Raw genomic sequence first — 20,590 nt, 5'->3', positions numbered from 1 at the left:
CAATGAGAGATTTTACACTAGTGGTTTCTGTTCCTGTTTGGACATAGTGAGCACTGTGCTTCATAGAGTGATAGAGTCACAACAGCACAAAAGGAGGCCATTCGACCCATCAAGTCCATGCTAGCTCTCTCAGAGCAATCCAATCAGTCCCATTTCCTGGTTTTATCTCCGTAGCCCTCAAAGTTTATTTCCCTCAAGTGCCCAGCCAATTTCCTTTTGAAATTGTTCATTTTCTGTGCTTCCACCACCCTCATAGGCAGTGAGTTCCAGGTTATTACTGTGTAAAAAGGTCTTTCTCACATCCCCCTACCAAAACCTTCAATCTGTGTCCTTTAGTCCTTATACCATCAGATAGTGGGAACAGCTTTTCTTTGTCTATCTTATCCAAACCTGTCAGAATCTTGTACATATCTATCAAATTTTCCCTCAATCTCCTTTGCTCCAAGGAAAACAACCCCAGCTTTTATTTATTTATAGATACAGCACTGAAACAGGCCCTTTGGCCCACTGAACCTGTGCTGACCTACAACCGCCCATTTATACTAATCCTACATTAACCTCATACTCCCTACCACATCCCCAACATTCTCCTACTATAATAAAAGCAAAATACTGCGGATGCTGGAAATCTGAAATAAAAACAAGAAATGCTGGAATCACTCAGCAGGTCTGGCAGCATCTGTGAAAAGAGAAGCAGAGTTAACGTTTCGGGTCAGTGACCCTTCTCCTACTACCTACCTACACCAGGGGCAATTTACAATGGCCAATTTACCTATCAACCGCAAGTCTTTGGCTGTGGGAGGAAACTACAGTACGCAGTGGAAACCCAAGTGGTTACAGGGAGAACTTGCAAACTCTTCACAGGCAGTCCCCAGAACTAAACATGGGTTGCTGGAGCTGTGACGCTGTGGTGCTAATCACTGCACTACTATGCTGCCCTCAATTAATCCCCCATCCCTGGAACCATTCTGGTAAATCTCCTCTGCATCCTCTTAAAGACCCTTACAACCTTCCCAAAGTGTGGTGACCAGAACTGGGTACAATACTCGAGCTGTGGCCTAACCAGAGCTTATCAAGGTTCTGCATGACCTCCCAGCTTTTATACTCAATTCCTTTAGTTATGACGCATATGCTTTGTTAACTACTCTCTCAATACGTCCTGCCACCTTTAAAGATTTATGCACATGAACCCCCAGTTCCCTCTACACTCTTTAGAATTGTACCATTAAGTATATATTGCCTCTTTCTGTTCCTTTTGCCAAAATGTATCACCTCACATTTATCTGTATTAAATTCCATCTGCCACTTGCCTGCCCATTCTGCTAGCCTATCTATGTCCGGTTGCAGTCAGTTGGTATCATCCTCACTGTTTGCCACATCACCAAGTTTGGTATCATCTACAAATTTTGAAATTTTACTCTGTTTTCCAATATCCAAGTTATTTACATACATTAAAAAAAGCAGTGGTTCCAGCACTGAACCTTGGGGAACATCACTGTCTACCATCTTCCAGTCTGAAAAACAACCATTTAATATGACTTGCTGTGTTTTCTGTCCTCAAACCCATTTTTATCCAAGCCGCCACCTACCCTCCTACTCCAGGAGTCTTACTTTTGGTAGCAGGGAGGTGATGGTATAGTGATATTGTTATTGGACTAGTAACCTAGTGACCCAAGATATTCCTCTGGGGACATCAGTTCAAATCCCACCACAGCAGAAAGTTGAATTACAATTCAATTAATAAAAAAATCTGGAATTAAAAAAAACTAGTCTAATGATGTCACAATAACCCATCTGGCTTACTTATGCCCTTTAGAGAAGATCCTTGTCTGGTCTACATGTGACTCCAGCCCCACAACAAGGTGGTTGACTCTTAAAATGCCCTCTGAAATGGCTGAGCAAGCCGCTCAGTTGTACCTAAGCACTAAAAAGTCAATAAGGAATGAAACTGGCCGGCATTGACCTAGCACCAGAAATGACAATGGCAAACCCAGCTCTGTCAGTGCTGCAAAGTCCTGCTAACTAGCTTGTGGGAGAACTGTCCCAAAGACTAGACAAGCAACAGCCTGCCTGAATCATACCTTACAGACAATATCCCAGACATGGCCATCACCATCCCTGCAGAGGAACATGGGCAAGGAAACCTCCTGGCTGTCAAGGGTGTGGAATGTACTCCAGAGGGTCGACTTCAATATCCCGCACCAAGAGTGACCTGGCAGTGCCGCTGCTGGCTGACTCCGAAAGGATATAGCTGCTATACTGGCCCTGTGGCAGGGGGTGAGGGGAAAAACATATTTGATCTCATCCTCGCAAATCTGCCTGCTGCAGGTGCATCTGTCCATGACAGTATTGGTAGGAGTGACCACTGCACAGTCCTTGTGGAGACCCTCCATCATGTTATGTGGCACTACCACTGTGCTAAACGGGACAGATTTCAAACAGATCTAGCAATGCAAAACTGGGCATCCATGAGGTGCTGTGGACCATCAGCAGCAGAGTTGTACTCAACCACAATCTGTAACCTCATGGCCCAGCATATCCCCCATGCTAGCATTACCATCAAGTGGCGGAATCAACCCTGCTTCCATGAAGAGGGCATGCCAGAAGCAGCTCTAGGCATACATCAAAATGAGCTGTCAACCTGGTGAAGCTACAACACAGGACTAGTTGCATGCCAAACAGTGTAAGCAGTATGCAATAGACAGAGCTAAGTGATCCCACAATCAACGGATCAGATCTAAGCTCTGTAGTTCTGCCACATCCAGTCATGAATAGTGGTAGACAATTAAACAACTAACAGGAGGAGGTGGCTCCACAAATATCCCCATCCTCAATGAAGGAGGAGCCCAGCTCATCAGTGCAAAAGATAAGGCTGAAGCATTTTCAACAATCCTCAGCCAGAAGTGCCAAGTTGATGATCCATTTTGGCCTCCGCCTGAGGTCCCCAGTATCACAGATGCCAGTCTTCATCCAATTCGATTCCCGTCGCGTGATATCAAAAAAAGACTCAAGGCACTGGATACTGCAAAGGCTATGGGCCCTGACAATATTCCGGCAATAGTACTGAAGACCTGTGCTCCAGTACTTGCCATTCCAATACAGCTACAACAGTGGCATCTACATGAAAATGTGAAAAATTACCTAGGTATGTCCTGTACAGAAAAAGCAGGACAAGTCTGACCTGGCCAGTCTCTGTAGCTGTTATGGGATTTGCTGTGTAATTTGCAAAGCTGAGAGTGTAAGTGCATGAGAGCAACAGCACATTTATAGATCCACATTTTTGTTGGTGGCAGTCATGGCTCAGTGAGTAACATGCTCACCCCTGAGTCAGAAAGTTATGGGTTCAAGTTTCACTCCAGGAGCTTCAGCACAAAATCTAGGTGAGACTGCAGTACTGAGGGAGTGCTGCACTGTTGGAAGTGCTATCTTTCAGATGAACCATCAAGCTGAAGCCCCATTAGTCTTTTCAGGTGGATGTCAAAGATCACAGGACACTCTTTGAGAAGGAGAAGGGGAATTATTCCTGGTGTCCTAGCCAATGTTTATCCCTTAATCAGCATCACAAAAAAACGATGATCTGGTCACACTGCTGTTTGTGGGAGCTTGCTGTGCACAATTGACTGATACATCAACTGCATGACAACAGAGTCTACATTTCAAAAGTGCTTTGCTGGCTTTAGTGCATTTTAGGACATCCTGAGATCATGGAAGGCGCTATAGAAAGAATGTTCTTTCCTTCTTTTAGTCTACAAAGCCATTTATTCCAAGAATTGGAATTTTACAATGGAAAGCAGCCAACAGAGGGAGACTGGTGAAGCAGCTGTTGGTTACACTACTCCAGTGCGAAAATGTCTAATGAGTACAACTGGATTAAGGATGTCTTGTTACTGCCAACATTCAGGAACAATATTCTGGCTCCACTGAAATCACTCTGCAATGTTCTGCTCAGATTCTACTGGACGAACACCTCTTCAGGAGACGAATTGGAGAATTTTGTGCAAACATTTAAGAGCAGTGTCCTTTCATCCAGCCCCAATATTGATGGAGTGAAAGTTACCTGTCCTGATCAGCTCTAACAGTCCTATGTGAATTAAATTGCAGCAGTCTCAACCAAGTTCCTAGTGGGCATATGTCTAAGCCCCTCCTCCAATTGAACAGGACGCGATCGATATTACGTGGTATTTACAGCACAGAAACAGGCCATTCAGCCCAACAGGTCTTTGCTTCACATAAGTTTCCTCTCGCCTTACTTGATCTCGCCCTATCTACATATCATTCTATTCCTTTGTATCCTTATTTTGCTACCCCTTAAATGTATCTATGCTGTGCTTGATCACAGGTTTGCTCTTTTCTGGGGTACAGTTCTACAACTCCATCAATGCCTTACCCAAATGGTCATCCCCCAAACATAAGCTTGGAAATCATGTTTGGCAAATTTCTTTGAGGATATGACAAGCAGAGTGGATAAAGGGGAACCGCGTAGATGTAGTGTATTTGGATTTTCAGAAGGTTTTGCTAAGGTGCCACATAAATGGTTATTGCACAAGTTAAGAGCTCAGGGTATTGGAGGTAATGTGCTGGCATGGATAGAGGATTGGTTAACACACAGAAGGCAGGGAGTTGGTATTAACGGGTCTTTTTCAGGTTGGAAAGCTGTAACTACTAGGGTGCCACAAGGATCGGGCCTAGGGCCTCAACTATTTATTATCTATATTAATAACTTGGAGGAAGGGACAGAGTGTAGTGCATCCAAATTTGCTGATGATACAAAAATAGGTGGGAAGGCATGTTGTGATGAGGACACAAAGAATCTGCAAAGGGATATAGATAGGTTAAGTGAGTGGGCAAAAACTTGGTAGACGATGTTCAATGCGGGAAAGTGTGAGGTCATCCACTTTGGTCGTAAGAATAAAAAGTCAGATTATTATTTAGATGGAGAAAGTCTACAAAATACTGCAGTACAGAGGGATCTGGGTGTTCTTGTGCATGAAACACAAAAAGTTAGCATACAGGTGCAGCAAGTAATTAGGAAGGCAAATGGAATTTGGCCTTTATTGCTTGGGGGTTAGAGTTTAAAAATAAGAAAGACTTGTTGCAACTGTACAGGGTGTTGGTGAGGCAACACCTGGAGTACTGTGTGCAGTTTTGGTCTCCGTATTTAAGGAAGGATGTACTCGCATTGGAGGCAGTTCAGAAGGCTGTTTAACCCAGCCAGAGTGGAATCCCAAACAAGTCTGATCCTATCCTCACACACCACGCATTTCCAGCAAGAGCCTAGACATAATGATCAGGAGCTGGGGCCCTGCTCCTCCCCCCACCCCCCACCACCCCCACTAACCCTGGAGTACCAATGTCAGTTGTAGTAGACACTGGTGATCTTCCTGATTCCTCACCAGCTGACCTATTAGGCTAACTAAACAGTATGTTCTGATTCATTTATCTAAAGCATTTTGGTTTTTATATGGCTTGGTGTATCTTGAGCACAAATTAATGAGGCTTCAGTTTAATGAATGTTTACACTGGAGACAAGACAGCCGAGGAGAAACCTTACTGACGTTTTCCAGATATTCCAACCCTAAAAGTGTGGTTTGACATTACTGCAAACTCTGCAACCAGGGGGCAAAGATGCGAGTTCAGAACAAGCAGTTTAAATTTAATTATTGCACGTAAAGGGGTAGATTTGATTTAGTACCATTGTGTAAAACAGGCTATAGTGAGTGACTGGCTTCATTTTTACCTCTATCACCTTTGAAGTCAATGGAAATGAAAACTGCACAAAGTAACTGTTTGGTGAATGTCAACACAGGAAGACAGTGGAGAATTCAAAAGAAACAACTGAGGGAGTTAAGAATTGTACGTTATTTCATTTTGAATTTTGGGACTGGTAAATGGACTTCAATAGTCTTTCCCAATCCTGTTCTGATCAATATTATTTGCTTGTCTCAGTGTGTAAGTTTAGCGTGAGCTCAGAATATTCTGGAAGGGCGCAATTGGTGACTTTCAATGTTCCATGCCCCAACCTTCTCGTTTTGCACTTACTCTCAAGATTTTACAGTAAAGTTTCAGGGGCTGAAAACAAACAAATTTTTCCTCTGCAACCCCACCATGTACAGAATGTTTATAGAACATTTTAAAAATACTTGGATATGCCCTTGAAATGCCAAAATCTGCAGAGCTATGGACCAATAGTTGGAAAGTGGCTTAGGCTGAACAGTTCTTTTTCAGCTGCCACAGACATGATGGGTCGAATGGCCTCCTTCTGTGCCATGAATTTTCTATATTTCTAATATGCACTGAAGCTCACACACAATGAAAAAGAAGGGTTTTAGCTCAGAATTCAAAATATCAAGGAAGAGCATAAATGTTGTTTTACTTTAAAGAATTACGTTCCATTATTTTTCAGTTCAAGTGACAGGAACTAGAAAACTGATGTTCCTCCGGGAAATTTGTGATGTTAGTGACTTAGCTACAGGTTGAGGGTTTGACGTGGGGCAGTTGAAATTAGGATAATCGACTTTGCATGAGGAAATTGGTGGTGTGGCACAAAAGTGCCATGAAATTATGGTGCACTGTGAATAATAGTGCAACTTATTTAAGTCACAATTTCTTGCATCATAGACTCCAGGAAATTCTGCACCTATGAGACTACATAAAAAGCAGTTAAAGGGAACCGGAAGTGGGATTCAGTTCTCATCGAGGAATTTCAGTTCAACTTCCGGACAGCACTCTTCCATTAGATTGCATTTTCCCATATGAGTCACTGTCGTCTCTCTACATGAGATTATCTCATGCCAAATTAAACTGATCTGTGGTGTGATGTCCTCCGACTAGAAACTTGGTTCAGAATGTCTAAGTTCAATTAGTATCATACAACAGTACAGCACAGAAGGAGGCCATTCAGCCCATCGAGTCTACACTGCCTCTTTCAAAGAACAACCCAGTTAATCCCACTCACCTGATTTTTCCCCATATCGCTGCAATTTTTCTTATTCAAGTATTTATCCGATTCCCTTTTGAAGGCTACTATTGAATCTGTTTCCAGTACCCTATCAGGCAGTGTATTCCAAATCCCAACCATCAATGTGTATAAAAGTTTTTCCTCATGTTCGAACATTGTAATCATCCCATCAGTTTAAACCGGGTTTGTACCCGGATCCCAGAGTTGAAAGGTGAGAGGCGCTGACCCATTACATCATTCTCCAGATGGTGTGAATTTTAAAAATCCAATGATATGAATTTCAAATTAATTTACCAAAACTGTAATATCAAACTACCACAGTATAACAAGAACAATCTACCAGGTTTGCCTTTGTCCTTGAAAGTTATTTCTAGGAGGATCTTCATCTAGCAGGCTGAGGTCACTGATTCCACACAACTTACCACTCCAAATATGTGGGCTATGGACTGAATGTCAAAGTGCTGATTGTTTGAGTGCCAGAAACTGCCCAAAACTTCAACATCCGAAGTTAGCTGTGTCTTCTCTTCTTCGCTAAGGTCATCCACATGGTCCTGGAGGTCCTCGAGGGATGAGATGCGGTCTTCAGAGACAATGTCTCCCTCTCTCGCCATCCGCCACAAGACACGGGAAGCCAGTCTGAGTGTGGCACAAAAGCATAGAATCATAAAATCACACAGCACAAAGGTCCACCGAACCTGTGCCAGCTCTTTAAAAGAGCTATCCACATGGTCCCAGCCTCCTGCTCTTTCCCCATAGCCCTGAACATTTTTCATCTTCAAGAACATATCCAACTCTCTTTTGAAAGTTTTTATTGAATATGCTTTCATCATCCTTTCAGGCAGTGTATTCCAAATCACATTAATTCACTGCTTAAGAACAAATCTTCTCATCTCCCCTCTGATTCTTTTGCCAATTATCTTAAATCTACACAGGAAAGAGTTTCTCCTCATTTATTCTATCATAACCCCTCATTATTTTGAACAATTTCACTAAATCTCTCTGTAACCTTCTTTGCTTTGAGGAGAATAATCCAAGCATCTTTAGTATCTCCACATAACTAAAGCCTCTCATCACTGGTACCATTCTAGTAAATCTCCTCTGCACCCTGTCCAAGGGCCTTGATATCTTCCCTAGAATGTGATGCCCAGAAATGCACGCAAAAGTCCAGCTGCTCACCTTCAGATTGCCCGAGCAAAGAGTCGACACAGACATGATATGCAGAGCGAGCCTGAGGGAAAACACTGCCGGAGACCCACAGTTAAAAGTGCCAGCAGGGAATCAGAAAGAGACAGAGAGAGGGAGGCTGAAAGAAAACAGTGATGGAGACCCACAGATAAAAGTGGCAGCGGGGAGTCAGGGAGAGACAGAGAGAGTGAGCCTGAGGGCAAACGGTGCCAGGGACCAACAGATATATGTGGCAGCGGGGAGTGAGTGGAGATCAGAGAGAGTGAGCCTGTGTGAGTCAGCGGGGATCAGAGAGAGAGAGCCAACGAGTGACATTACAGGACAGCATGTAGGTGATTGGTTGTTTGGAGAGCCCCAAGGTCAGGAGCACATAGCTGAAGAAGTTCATGGGACAGAACAGCAGAGTGGAATGAGTGTGAGTATCAAGGAGCAAGTTAAAAAGAACTAAAAGTATCAGCAAAAGCAGGCTAAGTTTAATAGTAAAGTGAATTAATAATGAGTATTAGCACAGAGCAGGTCTAGGGTCATTAATTAAAAATGTTACTTTGAACAAGGTACTAACTAGATCTAAAAGAGGGAGTAGATTTTTTGTTTGGATCATGAATGGGCAGCTGAGACCTATTGATTGCAATTCCTGCGCTATGGAGGAACTTCATGGGTCTTGGGATACCAGGTGTGCAGGAAGTGTCTCCAACTGCTTGAGCTTGAGCTCAGGATTCTGAGCTTGAGGGGCAGCTGGAGTCACTGTGGAGCATCAGGGAGGATGACAGTTTCCTGGCTCATATGTTTCAGTAGATGGTGACCCCACAGGCAGTTAGAGTTCAGGATAGTAGATAGTAGTTCAGGCCATCTGGAAGAGTAGGAAGAGGCAGGAGGTGCAAGAGTTTTAGGGGTGTGTACCACTGCATTGGAGACTGCTGGGGGTGATGACACCCTGAAGGAGTGCAATCTAAACCATGGCACCAATGGGTGAGGGACTGAACAGGAGGGAGAAGCAAAGAGTAGAAATGCAGTCATTGTAGGAAATTCCATAGTTTGAGGGACAGACAGGCATTTCTGTAACCATCATCGTCCCACTTGGTGGGTTGCCTTCCTGTTGCCAGGGTAAAGAACATCATGGAGAGAGTGTAGAATATTCTGCAGGGAGAAGGGATGAGCCAGAAGTTGTGGAACATATTGATACCAACGACATAGAGAGGGTAGGTATTGAGTTCCTACAGTCAGACTTTCAGGAGCTAGGGAGGAAGTTAAAAAGGAGGACCTCAAAAGTAGTAATTTCTGGATTACTCCTAATGTGAGAGTAGAAATAGGAAGATAGGGAGGTTCAATGTGTGGCTTGAGGCATGGTGCAAGAGCGAGGGCTTCAGATTCTTGGGGCATTGGGACCAGTTCTGAGACAGGAAGGACCATTCAAAAGTGACTGACCCCAGTCCTGTTGAGGTGCAAACTATGTCCTCACTGGGAGGTTCACTAGTGTGGTTGGGGAGGGTTTAAACTAAATTGCAGGGGGATGGGCACCAGCATATAGAAGTAGAAAAGAGGAATAAGGTGCATAAAGTGAGTGTTGGATTATACTAGTTAAGCAAGTAGTACCATATTAGATAGGAGCAGACTAAGAAGGACAATGGGCCTGGCCAGCAACGCCCATATCTCATGATACAAACAAAAAAAAAATTAGGACTACAAAGACAGGTTTAGAGTACATGTATTAAACACACAAAATGTGGTGAATAAGGTTAGTGAGCTACAAGTACAAATAGCCATGTACAGGCAATAGCGGAAACGTGGTTTAAAATGTTGTGGACTGGGTGTTTAATATTCAAGAATACAAAGTGTTTAGAAAAGATATGGAAGGAAAAAAGGGAGATGGGGTGTGGTACTGATTAGTGATGATAATGTAGTGTTGGAAAGATAGGACATCCTTGAGGGAGCAAAGACAGAATTCATTTATTTAGAGTTGAGAAGCAAAAAGGGTATCACATGCTACAGGGGGTATTCTCTAGGCCTCTAAATAGTGAGAGAGAAATAGAGGGGCAAATCTGCAGGGATTGGAATAATGTAAGAGTAAAGAGAAAGAAGGAGGAGAAGTTTCTGAAATGTGTTCAGGAGAACTTCCTTGACCAGTGTGTTCTTACTCCAACCAGGAAGGAGGCATTGCTGGATCTGGTGCTGGGGAATGAGGAGGGCCAAGTGGACCCAGTGGCTGTGGGGCAGCAGTTGGTTAAGAATGATCTTCATATCATAAGATTTATATTAGTAATGGAGAAGAGCAAGGAACAATCTTTAGTACAACTTCTGAATGGGAAGAGGGTTAACTTCAATGGGATGAGAGGGGATCTAGCCAGAGTAAAATGGGACCAAAGACGGACAGAAAAAACTGTGACGGAACAAGGGGTGATCTTTAAGGAGGAGATGTTTCAGGTACAGGCTAGGTAAATTCCAGTAAGGGCGAAAGGTAGGGGAACCAAAGGCAGGGCTCCTTGGCTAATGACAGAGATAGAGAATATGATGGGAAAGGGTTTATGGTGCATGCCAGGTGAATTCTTCAAGTGGCTTGCTATGCCGTTGCAGAGGGCAGTTAAGAGTCAACTACATGTCTGTAGATCTGGAGTCACATGTATGCCAGACCAGGTGAGGATGGCAGACTGCCTTCCATGAAGGACATTAGTGAACCAGATGGGTTTTTAACAACAACATGGTAGCTTCATTATTATAGGTAACATTTTAGTCCACGTATATTAATTCATTTATTTTTAAAATTCCCCCAGCTGCCATGGTGGGATTTGAATGCATGTTCCCAGAGTATTAGTGTAGGCCTCCTGCTTACTAGTTCATTAACATTAGCACCATGCCATCATCCCCCATTTAGCAGAATAGCTCCAGGGATGAGGGATTTTAGCTACAAGGTTAGGTTGGAGAAGCTGGGGTTGTTTTCCTTGGAGCAAAGGAGATTGAGGGAAAATTTGATAGAGGTGCACAAGATTATGACAGGTTTAGATAAGGTAGACAAAGAAAAGCTGTTCTCATTCTCTCATTGTACAAGTACTCGGGGACACAGATTTAAGGTCTTGGGCAAGAGATGGAGGGATGTGGGGAAGAACCTTTTTTACGCAGCAAGTAGTAATGACCTGGAACTCGCTGCCCATGAGGGTGGTGGAAATGGAGATGATGAACGATTTGAAAAGGAAATTGGATGGGCACTTCAAGGAAATAAACTTGTAGGGCTATGGGGATAGATCCGGGGAATGGAACCCATTAGATTGCTCTTCAGAGAACCGACATATACTCGATGGGCCAAATGGCGTCCTTCTGTGCCATAATGACTCTATGACTAAATGATATTTTCTGTGCAACAGCAAAAGTAACTTGTCTATTGTCTTTAAATCAGAAAAATATTCCAAGGCACTTCACAGAAATGTACCCAGTCAAAAAAATCACTGATGGGCCAAAGAAAGAGATGTGGGGAAGGCTAACTAAAAACTTGGCCAAAAAAGATATGGAGGGTTTTAAAAGGAGAATAGAGAGGTTGACAAATTTAGGAAGGGAATTCCAGTGCTTTGGGCCTAGATGCCTGAAGAAACAGCCACCAAAGGTAGGGAAAAGGTTGGGGAGGGTGGGTGGGGGGGGGGGGGTGTAGCTGTGCAAGAGGCCTGAGCTGGAGGAACTCAGAGTTCTTGGACAGTTGTAGGGCTGCAGAAAGTTACAGAACTAGTGAGAGGCAAAGCCATGATGGGATTTAAACAGGAGAATGAGAATTTTAACTAACACACAGTGAACTTCAACAGCTCTATGGTTCAATATGGTGGCAGTCACTTTCATCCATTACATGTAAGAGATATAAACATTTTTTAAAAAGCAGAAGAAAAGACCATCAGGCCTGTCCCATCATGGCATGGTGTAACCTCTGAACCCTTCCACCCTTATTCTCCGCCTTTTCTGGCACAGTAGTGAGAACTTCACATCTGGCCCTCTTTATAATAGTGTGAGATAGGGTGACAGCTATTGAGCCAATTCCACAGCAATGCCTGATCCGGCAAAGCCAAGCTCTGAGAAGCAAATCGCAAAGTCTTGCTGATGATTAATGTTTTAATGCTTGGACGAGTTGGCAGGACAGTTGTCTTTTTGGTGATCCTAATGCCACACCAGGGACCGTAGCGGGGTAGGGCGGGTGTGGGGGGGGGGGGGGTGGTGGTAAAACAAAGTGACTCCTGACAACGCAGCCCAGCGCAGACGTCATCAGAGTGCTCCCAGCTTCGCACACGTGTAGAACGGACTCTTGCTGTCAGTATGGTGCTGTGCATGTACAGCTGACATCAGCACCGGGCTTGCCAGGACTAATGCGCGCATGCGGGCGAATATATCACGTACTGCAAAGTCTGCTCGCCGCTCGCTCCCCGCCTCGCCACTTTTCCTCCCGCGGCCGCTTGCTTCCCACTTCACCTGCACCCCCCCCACCCCCAACTACCTGTGGGCCTTCGCTCCTGGCCTCGCCGCTTTCCCCCTCTGCTCTGCCTCTGCTTCCCTGCTCCCTCCCACTTCTGCTCCCCACTACTTCCTGCTTCTGGTCCCCTCTCACTCCCATGATCGCCGCCTTTCTTTCCCGCACAGGAGACGTGTGTGAGAGAGAGAGAGAGAGAGAGAGATAGAGTAACAAGATAATCAGGGGAGGGGAGATACTGTGAGTGAGGAGCAGAAGCGGGAGGGAGTAGGGAGCAGAGGCAGAGCAGAGGGGATGAAGCAGTGAGGCCGGGAGTGAGTGGCCCACGGGAGAAGGGGGTGGGGAGTTGTGGGTGAAGTGGGGGGGCGAGTGGCCGGGGGGAATAAGTGGCGAGGCGTGGAGCAAGTGGCAAGCAGATGGGCGCAGGAGGCAGCAACAAAGAGAAGCCTGATGGCAGGAGGCAGCGGTGTACTTTTGGGGGTGGGATGGAGACAGCAATCGCAGCCACTGTGGGCATTTGGGTTTCATTTGTTTTAGTTTTTGTGATAAATTGAGCAGTGCCATCTTTACTACTGGCATCTGCCAAAAACGTCGCAGACAGTGACGTTTCAATGCATGAGGCTGAATTTGCGCATGTGCCACCTAATGGTTGTGTTGTCAGCAAATGTAGCCTTGTTAAAATGCATCACATTTCTGACACACTCCTGCCATCACACCCCCACTATCTTAACTGACTTTGGGTCAGGCACAGGAGGGCTTCCCACTCCCGAGAAGCGAGTGTCTAACTTAAATGGCAAGGTCATTTGGACACAATCTTACAATGAAAGATGAAGGCATGTTGAAGGATATGAAATAGTTAACCTTGATGCACAGGAGGAATAAGTTAACTGAAACTCTTACACAGTTGAAAGGAGATTAACAACTGGACAATGCCATAAGTTGAGTAAAATTAGGAGTACAGAGGGTCAGAGGGACCTTGGGTTCTTGTCCATATTTCACTGAAGGCAGCAGCACAGGTAGATAAGGTAATTAGGAAGACATACGGGATACTTGTTTTTATTAGCCAATGCATAGAATATATGAGCAGGGAGGTTATGATGGAGCTGTATAAAACGCTGGTTCGGCCACAGCTGGAGTACTGTGTACAGTTCTGGTCATCACACTGCAGGAAAGATGTGATTGCAATGGAGCGGGTGCTGAGAAGATTCACCAGGATGTTGCCTGGGCTGGAGCATTTCAGTCATGAAGACAGAGTGGACAGGCTGGGGTTGTTTTCCTTGGAGCAGAGAAGGCGGAGGGGGCACCTGATTGAGGTATACAAAATTATGAGGGGCATTGATAGGATAATAGGAAGAAACTTTTTCCCTTAGTGGAGAGGTCAATAACTAGGGGGCATAGATTTAAGGTAAGGGGCAGAAGGTTTAGAGGGGAGTTGAGGAGGAATTTTTTCACCCAGAGGGTGGTTGGAATCTGGAACACACTACCTGAAGAGGTGGTAGAGTCAGGAACACTCACGACATTCGAGAAGTATTTAGATGAGCGCTTGAAACTCCATAGCATACAGGGCTACGGGCCAAGTGCAGGGGAATGGGATTAGTTAGGACACACGCTTGATGTTCGGCGCAGGCGCATTGGGTCGAAGGCCCTGTTTCTGTGCTGTAAAACTCTATGGCTCTATCACTTCCTGCATGAATGGAAGACACAGTAACAACTGGACAATGGAATAAGTTAACTGAAATTATGTATCACGATCAATTCCTGACCAGAATGGAAGACACAGGAACACCTGAACAATGCCATAAGCTAAGCACCATCACCATGATGGAAATCACATGATCTTTATGCAGGGAAGGAGATGAGGAATTGTCTCTGACCTTGCTGTTCTGCATAATTCAGGAGATTGAAAGACCAAGATAAAGAGATGTGAAAGGCCAGGCAGTTCTGATACTACGATATACTAACTGATACTATGGCCTGAGTCCCAGGCATGGGATAGCATGACTGAAACGCTATAAGAAAGGATAACATTGGAATGTATGCACTGCAGTCAAGTGAAGATGGACGGGGACCGGTCATCTCCAGATCCAGGCCTACAATCAACATAGGTAATGACCAGCTGCGTGGGTGATTATAAGTTTAAGTCAAATCATAGAGGGGTCTGTACTGTGGTTTTGTTGGTCTAATAAAGTAACAAATTTAGGTTGAGCCAAAACGTGTTTTGTCACATGTATTTTGTTCTTGTAATTCCGGGATCCAAGAATCATTGTAAGGAGGAAGGGAACTGAAACCCTTACAATACACCATCCTGACTTGGAATTATATCGCTGTTCCTTCACTGTCGCTGGGTCAGAGACACCCTTCCTAACAGTGCTGTGGGTGTACCTACACCACATGTGTTTCAAGAAGGCAGCTCACCATCACCTTCTCATGGGTTGCTAGGGATGGGCAATAAATGCTGGCCTTGCCAGTGATGCTTACATCCCATGAATGAAAAGAAAGGTGTTTTATTATTACCTTTTAAAGGTTCTTTGTGGCCTAAGAGAATCAGGAGTGGCCAAACAAAGATACCTTGGGCCTCCCCTGCCCTGGGTTTCCCCTTCTCTTGCACGATTGCTCCTGATGCCTCTTTTTTTTATTCATTCACAGGGTGTGGGTGTCGCTGGCTAGGCCAGCATTTATTGTCCACCCCTAATTGCCCTTGAGAAGGTGGTGGTGAGCTGACTTCTTGAACCGCTGAAGTCCATGGGAGGTAGGTACACCCACAGTGTTGTCAGAAAGGGAGTTCCTGGATTTTGACCCAGCGACAGTGAAGGAACGGCGATATAGTTCCAAATCAGGATGGTGTGTGACTTGGAGGGGAACTTGCAGGTGGTGATGTTCCCATGCATTTGCTGCCCTTGTCCTTCTAGTTGGCAGAGGTCGTGGGTTTGGAATGTGCTGTCTAAGTAGCCTGCAGTTGCTTCCTGACTTACAGTTTAACCTTGTTTCACACCTAGATCAAACTTATAATGCATCTGGATCAAAACTGATGTGATACTAGATTACCTCCTGACTTTGCTTTCCAGAATAATTTGTGTCGTTGTGCCTGCATCTTCATTGCTCAGTTGTACTGCAGCTCTTGCATCAATGTGGGGTGAACACCACACCATAATGACAGATACTTCCATATAACTAGGCCATAAATCCTCAGTTAGGCTGGTAGGCGAGACATCTTCATGCTGAGGTAGGATATTCCCAGTCCTACTCTTGCCTCGCCTCTGCGCAGTCCTGCCAGTTTACAGGGATTGAAACTGGATCAGGTTTACTTACCTTCCCCGCTCCCCCACACAAATTTCCAGAAGCTAAGTGAAGAATGGCATTCACCATGAACAGAAAGACGGCTGGAACTATAAGGCTGCCCTTCTGGAAATGGCAAGGTCAAAATATGTCAATGTTCATTTCTCCAAGATTTGAAGTCAATATAAGATTCATTACTATCACAATTTCACTTTTTACTGCTGGGAATTTACAAAGTTGAGTTCCAAAATATAGCCATCACAGTAGCACAAAACGAGCTCAGAGCTAATTGGCAGAACTCCATTTTACACTGCGTTCGATTCCCTTATTCAATGTCTTCAGTGGAAAAAAAATTCAAGCATCGTGTAAAGTGAAATCTGCTTCACTATGAGCCTGTTTCATACTACTGGTGAAGACCAATCCCTGGCTTTGTGATATGAGTACGTAAAAGGTCAGGAAAAGATCATCTGGTGCATCAAACCTGTCCCATTTAGACAAAAAAAAAGGACTCGGTGGTGTGTAGATAAGGTAAGGCTTTTTCTATTTCTCTTTTTTTAATCGTGGGATTGGTAAAAAACTTTTCGTTCCTTTTTCATTTAACTAAGTTTAAGCTTAAGATTAAAAATGGCAGGAGATCTCAGACCCGTGACATGCTCCTCTTGCTCAATGTGGGAGCTCAGGGACATGGCCGATGTCCCTGACTCCTTCACGTGCAGGAAGTGTGTCCAGCTGCAGCTCTTGTTAGACCACATGACGGCTCTGGAGCTGCGGATGGACTCATTTTGGAGCATCCGCGATGCTGAGGAGGTCATGGATAGCACGTTTAGCAAATTGGTCACACCGCAGATGAGGATTGCTGAGGGAGAAAGGGAATGGGTGACCAAAAGGCAGAGAAAGAGCAGGAAGGCAGCGCAGGTGTCCCTTGCGGTCATCTCCCTCCACAACAGGTATACCGTTTTGGATACTGTTGAGGGAGATGGCTCACCAGGGGAAGGCAGCAGTAGCCAGGTTCATGGCACCGTGGCTGGCTCTGCTGTTCAGAAGGGCGGGAAAAAGAGTGGAAGGGCTATGGTCATAGGGAATTCGATTGTAAGGGGAGTAGATAGGCGGTTCTGTGGTCGAAAACGAGACTCCCGAATGGTATGTTGCCTCCCAGGTGCACGGGTCAGGGATGTCTCAGATCGGCTGCAGAACATTCTGAAGGGGGAGGGTGAACAGTCAGTTGTCGTTGTGCACATAGGCACCAATGATATAGGTAAAAAACGGGATGAGGTCCTACAAGCAGAATTTAGGGAGTTAGGAGCCAAGTTAAAAAGTAGGACCTCAGAGGTAGTAATCTCCGGATTGCTACCAGTGCCACGTGATAGTCAGAGTAGAAATGAAAGAACAGTCAGGATGAATGCGTGGCTTGAGAGATGGTGCAGGAGGGAGGGGTTCAGATTTTTGGGACATTGGGACCGGTTCTGGCGGAGGTGGGACTATTACAAATTGGACGGTCTACACCTGGGCCGGACTGGAACCAATGTCCTTGGGGGTGCTTTTGCTAACGCTGCAGGGGAGGGTTTAAACTAATATGGCAGGGGGATGGGAACCAAATGAGGTCAGTGGAGAGTAAGGAGGTAGTAACTAAAGCCTGTAAGGAACTAGATAATGAAGTCAGCGTGACTAAGGGAAAGAGTAGGCAGGGAGCAGATGATGAAAGCAAAGGGACTGGTGGTCTGAGGTGTATTTGTTTCAATGCAAGAAGTGTAGTAGGTAAGGCAGATGAACTTAGGTCTTGGATTAGTACCTGGGAGTATGATGTTATTGCTATTACTGAGACTTGGTTAAGGGAAGGGCATGATTGGCAACTAAATATCCCAGGATACCGATGCTTCAGGCGGGATAGAGAGGGAGGTAAAAGGGGTGGAGGAGTTGCATTACTGGTCAAAGAGGATATCACAGCTGTGCTGAAGGAAGGCACTATGGAGGACACGAGCTGTGAGGCAATATGGACAGAACTCAGAAATAGGAAACGTGCGGTAACAATGTTGGGGCTATACTACAGGCCTCCCAACAGCGAGCGTGAGATAGAGGTACAAATATGTAAACAGATTATGGAAAGCTGTAGGAGCAACAGGGTGGTGGTGATAGGAGATTTTAATTTTCCCAACATTGACTGGGATTCACTTAGTGTTAGAGGTCTAGATGGAGCAGAATTTGTAAGGAGCATCCAGGAGGATTTTCTAGAGCAGTATGTAAATAGTCCAACTCGGGAAGGGGCCATACTGGACCTGGTGTTGGGAAATGAGCCGGGCCAGGTGGTTGACGTTTCAGTAGGGGACTACTTTGGGAATAGTGATCACAATTCCGTAAGTTTTAGAATACTCATGGACAAAGACGAGAGTGGTCCTAAAGGAAGAGTGCTAAATTGGGCGAAGGCCAACTATACCAAAATTCGGCAGGAGCTGGGGAATGTAGATTGGGAGCAGCTGTTTGAAGGGAAATCCACATTTGATATGTGGGAGGCTTTTAAAGAGAGGTTGATTAGCGTGCAGGAGAGACATGTTCCTGTGAAAATGAGGGGTAGAAATGGCAAGATTAGGGAACCATGGATGACAGGTGAAATTGTGAGACTAGCTAAGAGGAAAAAGGAAGCATACATAAGGTCTAGGCGGCTGAAGAAAGACGAAGCTTTGAAAGATTGGAGGCACAATCTGAAACGAGGAATTAAGAGGGCTAAAAGGGGTCATGAAATATCTTTAGCAAACAGGGTTAAGGAAAATCCCAAAGCCTTTTATTCATATATAAGGAGCAAGAGGGTAACTAGAGAAAGGATTGGCCCACTCAAGGACAAAGGAGGAAAGTTATGCGTGGAGTCAGAGAAAATGGGTGAGATTCTAAACGAGTACTTTGTATCAGTATTCACCGAGGAGAGGGACATGAAGGATGTTGAGGTTAGGGACAGATGTTTGATTACTCTAGGTCAAGTCGGCATAAGGAGGGAGGAAATGTTGGGTATTCTAAAAGGCATTAAGGTGGACAAGTCCCCAGGTCCGGATGGGATCTATCTCAGGTTACTGTGGGAAGCGAGAGAGGAAATAGTTGGGGCCTTAACAGATATCTTTGCAACATCCTTAAACACGGGTGAGGTCCCGGAGGACTGGAGAATTGCTAATGTTGTCCCCTTGTTTAAGAAGGGTAGATGGGATAATCCAGGTAATTATAGACCGGTGAGCCTGACGTCAGTGGTAGGGAAGCTGCTGGAGAAGATACTGAGGGATCGGATCTATTCCCATCTGGAAGAAAATGGGCTTATCAGTGATAGGCAACATGGTTTTGTGCAGGGAAGGTCATGTCTTACCAACTTAATAGAATTCTTTGAGGAAGTGACAAAGTTGATTGATGAGGGAAGGGCTGTAGATGTCATATACATGGACTTCAGTAAGGCGTTTGATAAGGTTCCCCATGGTAGGCTGATGGAGAAAGTGAAGGCGCATGGGGTCCAAGGTGTACTAGCTAGATGGATAAAGAACTGGCTGGGCAACAGGAGACAGAGAGTAGCAGTGGAAGGGAGTTTCTCAAAATGGAGACGTGTAACCAGTGGTGTTCCACAGGGATCCGTGCTGGGACCACTGTTGTTTGTGATATACATAAATGATTTGGAGGAAAATATAGGTGGTCTGATTAGCAAGTTTGCAGACGACACTAAGATTGGTGGAGTAGCAGATAGTGAAGGGGACTGTCAGAGAATACAGCAGAATATAGATAGACTGGAGAGTTGGGCAGAGAAATGGCAGATGGAGTTCAATCAGGGCAAATGCGAGGTGATGCATTTTGGAAGATCCAATTCAAGAGTGAACTATACAGTAAATGGAAAAGTCCTGGGGAAAATTGATGTACAGAGAGATTTGGGTGTTCAGGTCCATTGTTCCCTGAAGGTGGCAACGCAGGTCAATAGAGTGGTCAAGAAGGCATACAGCATGCTTTCCTTCATCGGACGGGGTATTGAGTACAAGAGTTGGCAGGTCATGTTACAGTTGTATAGGACTTTGGTTCGGCCACATTTGGAATACTGCGTGCAGTTCTGGTCGCCACATTACCAAAAGGATGTGGATGCTTTGGAGAGGGTGCAGAGGAGATTCACCAGGATGTTGCCTGGTATGGAGGGCGCTAGCTATGAAGAGAGGTTGAGTAGATTAGGATTATTTTCATTAGAAAGACGGAGGTTGAGGGGGGACCTGATTGAGGTGCACAAAATCATGAGAGGTATAGACAGAGTGGATAGCAAGAAGCTTTTTACCAGAGTGGGGGTTTCAATTACAAGGGGACACGAGTTCAAAGTGAAAGGGGAAAAGTTAAGCGGGGGATATGCGTGGAAATTTCTTTACGCAGAGGGTGGTGGGTGCATGGAACGCTTTGCCAGCGGAGGTGGTAGACGCAGGCACGATAGTGTCTTTTAAGATGTATCTAGACAGATACATGAATGGGCAGGAAGTAAAGAGATACAGACCCTTAGAAAATAGGTGACAGGTTTAGATAGAGGATTTGGATCGGCGTAGGCTTGGAGGGCCGAAGGGCCTGTTCCTGTGCTGTAATTTTCTTTGTTCTTTGTTCTTTAATACACCATTAAGCCATTCGCATAATCTCCTGGGAGTGGCAAAATAAAGAAACAGAGGGAAAAATACAGCCATCTTAGGAAAAGTCCAGGGAAATTCCTCTCCAACCTTCTAAGGCAATCAAGTAATCTCCAG

At 45.0% G+C, this 20,590-nt stretch overlaps 1 protein-coding gene across 2 annotated transcripts in view; it reads right to left on the bottom strand.

Moving 5' to 3' along the window:
- Positions 1-20,590, bottom strand: part of LOC137375335 (histone-lysine N-methyltransferase Smyd1-like) — an 85,011-nt gene that overhangs the window by 33,714 nt on the left and 30,707 nt on the right. For both annotated transcript variants that reach the window (XM_068042388.1, XM_068042484.1), the window contains exon 3: positions 7,381-7,594. In XM_068042388.1, the coding sequence (XP_067898489.1) occupies positions 7,381-7,594 (214 nt within the window). The remainder of the gene's footprint in view (positions 1-7,380; positions 7,595-20,590) is intronic.

The sequence above is a fragment of the Heterodontus francisci genome, chromosome 1 (genome assembly GCF_036365525.1).
Source record: "Heterodontus francisci isolate sHetFra1 chromosome 1, sHetFra1.hap1, whole genome shotgun sequence".
Lineage (NCBI taxonomy): Eukaryota > Metazoa > Chordata > Chondrichthyes > Heterodontiformes > Heterodontidae > Heterodontus > Heterodontus francisci.
The sequence above is the reverse complement of the archived record's forward strand: the minus strand, read 5'-3'. Positions and strand labels throughout refer to the sequence as shown.